Source organism: Melospiza georgiana, chromosome 31 (assembly GCF_028018845.1).
Source record: "Melospiza georgiana isolate bMelGeo1 chromosome 31, bMelGeo1.pri, whole genome shotgun sequence".
NCBI lineage: Eukaryota > Metazoa > Chordata > Aves > Passeriformes > Passerellidae > Melospiza > Melospiza georgiana.
The window spans coordinates 1090073-1101007 of record NC_080460.1 but is presented as its reverse complement, the minus strand read 5'-3'; the positions used below and the strand labels follow the sequence as shown (position 1 = coordinate 1101007).

Here is a 10935-nt window from a genome sequence, read left to right as displayed (position 1 = left end):
TACCGGGGAAAATGAAACAGGACTGAGGGAGACCAGGATCGGGACCAGAGAAAACGGAACGGGATCAGGGGAGACCAGGATCGGTACCGGGGAAAACGGAACCGGGGCAGACCAGGACCGGTACTGAGGATATGGGACGGGACCGGGATTGGTACCGGGAAAACGGAGCAGGGATGGGGGAAACCGGGTCGGTACCGGGGAAAACGGAACGGGACTGGAGGAGAGCGGGATCGGTAGGGGGAAAATGAAACAGGACCGGGGCAGACCGGGATGGGGACCGGGGAAAACGGAACTGGACCGGGGAAGCTCGGCAGGATCGGTACCGCGGATATGGGACGGGACTGGGGGGACCGGGATCGGTACCGGGAAAACGGAACAGGAGTGGGGGAGACCAGGATCGGTACCGTGAAACAGAACTGGGAGAGAGCGGGGTCGCTACCGGTAAAACGGAGCAGGACGGGGGTAAAACCGGGATCGGTACTGGGGAAAACGGAACCGGGGGAGACCGGGATCAGTACTGGGAATATGGGACGGGACCGGGGGAGAGCGGGATTGGTACCGGGGATATGGGGACGGTACCGGAGAGAGCACTGTCGGTACCGGGGGATCCGAAACGGGGCTCGGGGGGTGCGGGACGGGCCGGGCCGGGGCAGCCCCGGTGCGGGGGCAGCAGCGGGGGCTGCGGGCCAGGTCCCGGTGCCGGTGGCCCCGCCGCCCCCCGGCGCTGGCCCCGCTCCGAGCCCTGCGCCCGGGGCTGCAGCAGGGGCCGAGCTCCGCGCTTGAACCCGCCCCCGCCAGATCTCATTTCCCTAAAAAAAAAAAAAAAAAAAAAAAAAGAAAGAAAAAAAAAAAGGAAGGGAGAGAGAGCGAGGAGGAAAAAAAAAAAAAAAAAAAAAAAAGCAGCGAAGAAGGGAAGGAAAGAGGGAAGAGAGGAAAAAAAAAACGCCGGCCGGAGCCATGGCCGGGCTGCGGAGCTGCGGGCTGCTCCTCTGCCTGCTCCTGGCCCGGGCCCTGCGCTTTCCGGACTATTCCTACGTGCTGGAGGAAGAGGAGGAGGACGAGGAGCCCCTGGACTACAAGGACCCCTGCAAAGCCGGTGGGAGCGGGGGGATGCGCGGCCGGGCGGGCGGACAAAGGGGAGCGCGGGGAGCGGGACCGTGCCCCGCACGCACCTCGGGGCTCCGCAGCGCCGGGCCCGGGCACTCCCGGCCGGGGGAACGGGGCGAGCGGCGGCTCCCGCTGCGGGATGCAGAGCTGGTTGTACTCAGGGTGAGGAGCAGGGGGTCCCCGCTTTCCCTGCCCGCTCCCGGCTGCGCCGGCAGCTGTCAAAGGCGGCGGGGAGCCCCCAGCCCCCCATGGCAACCCCCCACTCCATCCCCCATCCCTGAGCCCGCGCTCTGCACCCCTTGGTTTCCCCCCGCTCCCCCAGCCCGCAGCCAAAGCTCGTCCCCCACCCCGGGACACCCCGGAGGTGCCACCGCGGGTTGGGGTCCCTCCGTGCCGGGACGGGGGGTTCAGAGCCGCTCCCCAGGTTTTGCAAGGGCTGGGAACAAACTGGGTGCTGCGAGGGGCGAATCCCCGCGTCCCTGTGAGCCCTGGAGGGGATGGGAGGATTTGGGGAGGGGGAAACTGAGGCACGGCAGGGCCGCGCCGGGCTGAGCCCGCTGCGAGGGCCGGGGTCTGGCGGGGGATCACGTTTCTCTGTACTGGCATTGTCTGCGCTGCCGAGGCGGCTGTTGATATAACTCTGTCTACACGAGGGCTTTTTTCTGGCCAAAAATCCTTCCCTTCCTGCCCTCCCGGGCTGAAACAGCAGAGCTTGCAAAACCGTCCGGGCAGAGGCGGCTGGAGCCTTCCCCCCGCTCCCGCTTCCTCCAGCTGAGCGCTGGGGACGAGGCTTCCCCCGATTCATGAATTTCACCCCTGTCCCCTCCTCTCCCCCCTTTCCTGCACCCCGAGACCTCCACCTCGCCTCCCGGGGCTGGCTTTTGCCCCTTTCCCATTCCTGTTCTGCCTTCATGAGATCCCGATGGGATTAATTAATTTAATTACGGGGGTGGGGGGGATCAGGCCCTGCCACGCATGGAGCGAGCCGGGGATTCACCCTCGTTTGGCTCCGCAGCACTGAGATGATGAAATTCCATTTTTCGGGGAGCCAGAACCCCTTGCCACCCTCCTGACTTCCCCCTGATCCCCCCCTGGCATCCCGTGCGAGTGTTTAGTTGAATTTTGGGGTGTTGAGACGCTCCCCGAGCTCCAAAATCGGCCAAACACCAAAATTTTTGCCACCGCTGCAGCCGCGGGGAGGGAAAACACCGGGAGAGGGATTTGTGCTCCTCATGCCAGAGGTATCCTGAGGCCACCGGCTGCCCGCGGCTCGCCGGCCACCCCCGGCGATGCCACCGCGGTGATGCCACCCGTCCTTGGCAGCGCCAGCGGAAGGGGAAGCGCCTCCCGTGCCGCCGCGTCGCTCCCAAGGATGCCAAAACGGGAAAGCGCCGGGAGATGCAGCCCTTGGGGCGGGCAGGGAGGAAGGAACCGGCCGTGGCCCCGGTTTGCCTTCACCCGGTCAGGTCTCGGTGCCCGGGAGCGGCCGCAGGGTCAGATCCGGGTCGGATCTCCGGTTGGGAGTGGCGGCTGGAAGGGCTGGAAGGGCTCGCAGTGCCCTCAGCTGTGCTGGGACAGCGGCCCCGGGGCTCGGGGGGGCTCATCCCGGGCTGGATGAGCATTTGGGGTGGGATCCGAGACCCTTTGGGTGCCCCCAGCACCAGGGGGATGCGATTGAGCCCATCCTGTACCCCATATCCACAGTTTGGGGTGCTTGGCTAAACTGGGGCGCTGAAACCCCCCTGTCCAACATTCTATCACCCACCGGGGTGCAGAGCTCTTGGGGACTCACACCGCCCCAAAAAATGGGTGTTTGGGGGGGATTTTCTCTCCCAAACCCCCACGGGATCTCCTCTCCCAATCTCAGCATCACCTGCGTGGCGCAACCACGGGACAGACGGACAGGGCCGGGGATCTGAGCCCCCCTTTGCCGTCTGCAGGAGCTCCCCAGCCGTGCCTGGAGTTCTGCAGCCGCCGGGATTTCACCTAGATTACACTTTCCAGGCGTAGCCAGCCCAGGCTACTGGTTGCAGTCACACTTGTCAAGCTGCCCGAAAATATTTTCCAGCCGTTATATGTCACTTATTCATGCCGGCTAAAAAATCCACCCGCCGAGCCCGGGGCCGGCGGGAGGCCTGCGGTTCGGGGCTCGGCAAAAAACCTTGGAAAAATCTCAGGCCGATCGCGGGATCTGCTTTATCTTTGTGTAATCACCCGTTCGGCGCGGCCGCATCCTCCGGCGGGGGCCCGGGGTGCCACGGCGGGGCCGGGGGCTCGCTGCTCGCTGCCCTCCCTTCCCCGGCTCCTGGGAAACGCCTCGGCTGCTGATTCACGCCGGCGGGTCGTGCCCAGGGGGGAGACGGAGCTTCCTGAGGCTTTATCCGGGCTGGGAAACACATGGCCGGCAAGGACCGGGCGGCCCCGGGGAGAGCCGGGCAGAACAAAGCGGCCGGGAGAGGAGGGAGGATGGGTCGCGCTGGGCTTTCCCCGAAATTTCTGCCCTGGAAGGGAGTTTTCCGGGCAATAACGAGTCATCCTGCTTGCCTGTGGTTGTGCTGAGGATTCTTGGAGGTGTCTGGGGAGAAAAAGATTCCTACTGCATCACGAGGAGATGTGGGAAGAGGAGATCCCGCTTATCACCTGGCCAGGGGCTGCAGGAGGTCACTGCCGGCAAATTTGGAGGGGCAAAGTTGGAGGGGCAAATTTAAATGGCAAACTTGGAGTAGCAGACTTGGCATGGCAAACTTGAGTGGGAAACTTGAGTGGCAAACTTGAGTGGCAAAGTTGGAGTGGGAAACTTGAGTGGCAAACTTGAGTGGCAAAGTTGGAGTGGGAAACTTGAGTGGGAAACTTGAGTGGCAAACTTGGCATGGCAAACTTGCTATGGCAAACTGGGAGTAGCAAACTTGAGTGGCAAAGTTGGCATGGCAAACTTGGAGTGGCAAATTTGGAGTGGCAAACTCGAGTGGCAAACTTGACATGGAAAACTTGAGTGCAAAGTTGGCGTGGCAAACTTGAGTGGGAAACTTGAGTGGCAAACTTGAGTGGCAAAGTTGGAGTGGGAAACTTGAGTGGGAAACTTGAGTGGCAAACTTGGCATGGCAAACTTGCTATGGCAAACTTGAGTAGCAAACTTGAGTGGCAAAGTTGGCATGGCAAACTTGGAGTGGCAAATTTGGAGTGGCAAACTCGAGTGGCAAACTTGACATGGGAAACTTGAGTGCAAAGTTGGCATGGCAAACTTGAGTGGCAAACTGGGAGTAGCAAACTTGAGTGGCAAAATTGGAGTGGCAAAGTTGGAGGGGCAAATTTAAATGGCAAAGTTGGAGTAGCAAACTTGGCATGGCAAACTTGAGTGGGAAACTTGAGTGGCAAATTTGGCATGGCAAAGTTGAGTGGCAAACTTGGTGTGACAAACTTGAGTGGAAATCTTGGCATGGCAAACTTGAGTGGCAAACTTGGCATGGCAAACTTGGTGTGGCAAACTTGGCATAGTGAACTCGGAGTGGCAAAGTTGGAGTGGCAGACTTGGCACACCAAACTTGAGTGGGAAACTTGAGTGGCAAACTTGGCATGGCAAATTTGGCATGGCAAATTTAGTGTGGCAAACTCGAGTGGCAAACTTGACATGGGAAATTTGAGTGCAAAGTTGGCGTGGCAAACCTGAGTGGCAAACTTGAGTGGCAAACTGGGAGTAGCAAACTTGGCATGGCAAAGTTGGAGTGGTAAAGTTGGAGGGGCAAATTTAAATGGCAAAGTTGGAGTAGCAAACTTGGCATGGCAAACTTGAGTGGGAAACTTGAGTGGCAAACTCGGCGTGGCAAACTGGGAGTAGCAAACTTGAGTGGCAAAGTTGGCATGGCAAACTTGAGTGGCAAACTTGGCATGGCAAATCTGGCGTGGCAAATTTGGTGCGGCAAACTCGAGTGGCAAACTTGACATGGGAAACTTGAGTGGCAAACTTGGAGTGGCCAACTTGAGTGGCAAATCTGGAGTGGCAAATTTGGCATGGCAAAGTTGGTGTGGCAAATTTGGGTTGGGAAACTTGAGTGGCAAACTTGGCATGGCAAACCGGGAGTAGCAAACTTGAGTGGCAAAGTTGGCATGGCAAATTTGCAGTGGCAAAGTTGGAGTGGCCAACTTGAGTGGCAAAGTTGGAGTGGCCACTTGAGTGCTAAACTTCAGTGGCAAACTTGGAGTGGCAAACTTGGAGTAGCAAACTCGAGTGGCAAATCTGGCATGACAAACTTGAGTGGCAAAGTTGGAGGGGCAAATTTGGCATGGCAATGTTGGTGTGGCAAACTTGAGTGGAAAACTTGGTGTGGCAAACTTGAGTGGCAAATCTGGCATGGCAAACTTGAGTAGAAAATTTTGCGTGGCAAACTTGGAGTAGCAAACTTGGCATGCCAAACTTGATGTGCCAAACTTGAGTGGCGGACTTGGAGTGGCAAACTTGGCGTGGCAAAATTGGAGTGACGAAGTTGAGTGGCAAACTTGGCGTGGCAAACCGAGCTCTACGCGTGTGGGAATGCAGTGGAACATCCCGAGGGTTTGTCCGGGAGCCGGGAGCAGGGAAGGGAAGGGGTTAACCCCTCGGGAAGGCGTTAAGGTGTGTGGGGAGGGGGGATTGCGAGGACAGGAAGCACAACAGGGGGAATGTTTGCAGCCTGAGCCCCTGGGAGGATGCCCAGTGGTCTGGGAGCCCTTTGGCAGGGGCAGGGACAGGGACAGGGACAGCAGAGCCTCACATGTGCGGGTTTGGCTGTCAGGGCCCGTCCCCATCTCCATTCCCTGTCCCTGCTGCCACCAGGCTCCTCTCCAAAGTGACAACAACCCCCCCCGGCATCCCCTTGGCAGTGCAATTCCCAAATATTTCCCTTTGCAGCCGCTCTCCCTTGCACAGGCACCGCTGCTCTTGGCCCGGGATGTGTTTTCCTCGGGGAAAGGGGAGACCTCACTCCCCGCTCACATCTCCTTCCATCCCGCCGTGCCTCAGCCTTGGCATCCTCCACGCCGAGCCCTGCGCGAGGCTTTTCCTCCTTTTGCTGTCACGGAAGAGCGGCAGAAGGAAAAGGCTCCCCTGGAGCGCTCCGATCATCCCTCCCACTCCCGGCCTGCCCCCGACGGACGTTTCCTGCCCCTGGAATTCGTTTGCAGCCCGGGATGTTTATTCACGGTGCTCATTTCATGGCCCGGAGCAGGCGAAGGGCTTGGTTGGAGCCTGAACGCCGCTGCCCCGGGGCTGGGGAGGGAATTTGGCTGCGGGTGCTCAGGGAAGCGTTGGCGGAGGGAGGATGTGCCTTGCAGCGGAGGGAATTCGGGACTGGGATCATCCCTCGCACCGGGGATGTTGTGCTGGAGCCTCTCTGCCCCTGGGCATCCCAAAACCTCCAGCTGGGATCAGGATGCTCCAGGCAGGAGGTGGGGGATGGCAGTGAGGGATATCTGAGCTCTTTGGGGGTGCTGAGTGGCTCTATCCCCCCGTGCCTCAGTTTCCCCGAGCCCGCGCAGGGGCCGTGATCTGGCCTGGCTCCCAGCGTGGCCTCCCAGCCTTGAATTCCTGCTTTGTGCCTGCCGGGCTGCTCTCGGAAGGTGCTCTGGGAAAGCAAACACTCCTCGGGCCGGCGTTCACAGGCTGGCGGCTCCCTCTGTCCCGCCGACGGCGAGGGGCACCGGGAGAGGGGCTGAGAGGGGCCGGGGGTGAGAGAGGGGCAGGAGAGGGGCTGAGAGAGGGGCAGGAGAGGGGCAGAGAGGTACCGGAGGTGAGAGAGGGGCAGGAGAGGGGCTGAGAGGTGCCGGGGGGTGGGAATGGGGCAGGAGAGGGGCTGAGAGGTACCGGGGGTGAGAGAGGGGCAGGAGAGGGGCTGAGAGGGGCCGGGGGGTGGGAGAGGGGCAGGAGAGGGGCTGAGAGGGGCCGGGGGTGAGAGAGGGGCAGGAGAGGGGCTGAGAGGGGCCGGGGGTGAGAGAGGGGCAGGAGAGGGGCTGAGAGGTGCCGGGGGTGAGAGAGGGGCAGGAGAGGGGTTGCTTCCCGTCCGTCTGTCCCGGGGGACAGGAGAGGGGCTGTACCGGTGCTAGGGGGCATTAGAGGCGCTGCTTCCCCTCCGTCTGTCCCGGGGGAGGCAGAAGAGGGGCTGCTTCCCGTCCGTCTGTCCCCAAGAGGTGCTGCTTCCCCTCCGTCTGTCCCGGAGGTCTCCCTGCAGTGCTGCTCCCCCAGCCCCAAAACCCCGGGATGCTCCTTCATCCTTCGACCCCTGGATGCTCCTCATCTTTCCCCCTCCATCCCCTCCCAGCGCGGTCAGCGCAGACCCCCAGGGCTGAGGGGACCCCCCCAAAGCAGAGGGGTCCCCCCCTCGGCCGGGCCGCGGCCCCGGGTGTTTGGCCGCGCAGCTGGGCCGGGTGCGGGGGCGAGGGGCGGTGCGAGGAGCATTCCGCGCATATTTAAGGGCTCCGAGGACGCTGCTCCGGTGGTGGCTCCGTGGCTTTGCAGCCCGGGATGCAGCTATTGGAGATTTCACTTCCATCCCGGTCCCGGTTGGGGCACAGAGGTTCGGTCCCTGCTCCTTTCCACATCCCAAACCCTGCCTGCGCAGCGAGGGACGCTCGGGACTCGCCAGGATTTGGGGTGGCTGGGATGGAGGTGCTGAGGGAACACTGGGCTGGGCTGATGCTGCCCACCCTGCACAGAGCCCTTTGGGGGCTCCTGGCACCCACACAGGGATGAGGATCCCTCCTGTCCCTCCTGCTTGGAACCTCCAAGCTGCACAAGGATGAGGGTCCTCCCCACCTGGTGCCCTTTGGTGGGACCTTCACAGGGATGAGGGTCCCTTTTCAGTGTCCTTCAAGGCCTTGTGAGAGCCACAGGAGGATGAGGATCTTTCCACCTTCTGGTGGGATCTTCACAGGGATGAGGGTCCTTCCTGCCCAGTGCCTTCAAGGGCTGCTGAGACCTACATGAGGATCTTTGGTGGGATCTTGGCAGGGATCAGCATCCCCCCTGCTCAATGTTCTTCAAGAGCTGGTGAGACCTACATGAGGATGAGGATATTTCCACCCTCTGGTGGGATCTTCACAGGGATGAGGGTCCCTCCTCAATGTCCTTCAAGGCCTGGTGAGACCCACACAAGGATCAGGATCTTTCCCAACCTTTTGTGGGATCTTCACATGAATGAAGGTCCCTCCTGCCCAGTGTCCTTTGAGAGCTGATGAGAACCATAGGAGGATCTTTGGTGGGATCTTCACAGGGATGAGGGCCCCTCCACAGTGTCCTTCAAGGCCTGGTGAGATCCACAGAGGGATGGGGATCTTTCCCATTCTTTGATGGGATCTTGGCAGGGATGAGGGTTTTCTGCCTAGTGTCCTTTGAGGCCTGGTGAGACCCACAGGAGGATCTTTGGTGGGATCTTGGCAGGGATGGATGAGGGTCACTCCTCAGTGTCCTTCAGGAGCTGGTGAGACCCACAGGAGGATCTTTGGTGGGATCCTGGCAGGGATGGTTGGGGGTCCTCTTCACAGGAATGAGGGTCCTTCTTGCTCAGTGTCCTTCAAGGCCTGGTGAGACCCACAGGAGAATGAGAGGACGAGGATTTTTCCCACCCACTGCTGGGATCTTCACAGGGGTGAGGATTTCCTGCCCAGTGTCCTTTGAGGCCTGGTGAGACCCACAGGAGGATCTTTGGTGGGATCTTGGCAGGGATGGATGAGGGTCACTCCTCAGTGTCCTTCAGGAGCTGGTGAGACCCACAGGAGGATCTTTCCCATCCTTTTGTGGGATCTTCGCAGCCCAGTGTCCTTCAAGGCCTGGTGATTCTCACAGGAAGATCTCTGGTGGTATCCTGGCAGGGATGGATGAGGGTCCTCTTCACAGGAATGAGGGTCCTTCTTGCTCAGTGTCCTTTGAGGCCTGGTGAGACCCACAGGAGGATCTTTGGTGGGATCTTGGCAGGAATGGATGAGGGTCACTCCTCAGTGTCCTTCAAGGCCTTGTGAGAGCCACAGGAGGATCTTTCCCATCCTTTTGTGGGATCTTCGCAGCCCAGTGTCCTTCAAGGCCTGGTGATTCCCACATGAGGATCTCTGGTGGGATCCTGGCAGGGATGGATGGGGGTCCTCTTCACAGGAATGAGGGTCCTTCTTGCTCAGTGTCCTTCAAGGCCTGGTGATTCTCACAGGAAGATCTCTGGTGGGATCCTGGCAGGGATGGATGGGGGTCCCTCCTGCCCTGCACCCTGCTCGGAGCCTCCTCTGCCCCAGGCTGCCCTGCCGTGTGATCCTGCACTGTTCATCTGCCAAGGCTTCCCCTCAGCTCTGTTTGCCTTTCCCAGCTCCCAGAACATCTCGTTCACTCCCCAGCCCCTTCCCAGCATCAATTTCATCCCATTTCTCCTGCACCAGAGCTCCTCAACCCTGGTGGGGCCCGAGGTCAGGCTCATCCCAAACCCCAGTGACACCAGAGAGGTCAGGCCCTGCACTGCTCACCTTGCCATGGGGATGCTGAGCTCCTGCATCCCGGGCAGGGAGCAGAGGGACCCAGGAGGATCAGGAGGTGCCTGTGGGGTCAGCACGGGGTGCTGAGGGGGTTTGGCCCTGCTCCGAGTGAAAAACCTTGTTTGTCTAAAGCTTCAGCCCCGGGGTTACGTCAGCGTTCCGAGAACCCGAAGGAAAACACAGCGCAAAAAGTCAAACAACAGAGGAGGGCTGAGCCATCCCCGCCTGTGGGGGGCGGGGGCAGAGCCAGCTCCGTGCGAGCTCCCAGGTCTGCGCTGGGGGGCGGCGGGGATGGAGCTGGGACCGTGCATCCCCCTCTGCCCGCCTTCACTCCCACGCCTGGCCTTGGAGCTGGCATCGCCGGCATCGCTGGCATCGCATCCTCCTCCCTGCTGGCATCGCTGGCACCGCATCCCCCCTGCCCTGCTGGCACCGCTGCGCTCGGACCTTGCCCCCAGGGCCTCTGTGAGCGAGCAGAGAGCAGCCCAGGCTGGCAGCAGCTCAGGGACACCAGGACAGCTCCAGGAGGGGATTTGTGTCCCCTGGTTTGGGTGAGGGGTTGAGGGGATGTGCTTCTGGGGCTGTGACCCCTCGGAGGTGTTCCCTCCTTGCCCTCAGGGCCTCTGTGACCGAGCAGAGAGCAGCCCAGGCTGGCAGCAGCTCAGGGACACCAGGACAGCTCCAGGGGGGTATCTGTGTCCCCTGGTTTGGGGTCTCTTGGGCACCTTGCTCTGGCGGGGTGAGGGGATGTCCTGAAGGCAGCGTGACCCCTCGGGGGGAGTTTCCTCCTGTTCCAACCTGGGCTGGGATCACTCCTGCCAAGTGACCCTTGAGTTTGCAGAGGGTTCCCCTCACTTGCAGAGGGTCCCCTTCATTTCCAGGGTGTCCCCTTTGCTTGCAGAGGGTCCCCCTCACTTGCAGGGATCCCCCTCATTTCCAGGGGGTCCCCTTTGTTTGCAGGGTGTCCCCTCCACCTCTCCCACACCAAGTGGCAGCAGCGTGGCATTGTCCCCAGGGAAGCCCCTCAGGGAGTTTAACGGTGTCTGGGGGCTTTGGGTGAGCAGAGACCCCCCCCAAAATACCCCACGTGTCACCTCATTCCACGGGTGCACAGAGAGGAGGACGTGAGTGGGAGGAGGAGGACGTGACCGGAGCCCAAACCAACCTGGAATTTCTCAATCCACCACTCTGGGCTTGGCCCTGATGTGTCCATGCAGGGATCGCTGCGGGGACGCCCCCGGGGCCACCATGCTGTGCCCTGGGGGTTTTTTTGGGGGGCCCAGCCGCCTCAAACCCGCGGGAAGAGCAGCCCCTCATCCCCGGGCCGGCCTGCCCGGCTCTCTC

General features: G+C 60.9%; 1 protein-coding gene across 1 annotated transcript in view; it reads left to right on the top strand.

Annotated features, from left to right (window-relative positions):
• Window positions 1-957: 957 nt before the first annotated feature.
• The window catches only part of BMP1 (bone morphogenetic protein 1), a 33783-nt gene continuing 23805 nt past the window's right edge, over window positions 958-10935 (top strand). Inside the window, exon 1 of the mRNA XM_058042364.1 lies at window positions 958-1096. Coding sequence (XP_057898347.1) covers window positions 958-1096 — 139 coding nt within the window. The remainder of the gene's footprint in view (window positions 1097-10935) is intronic.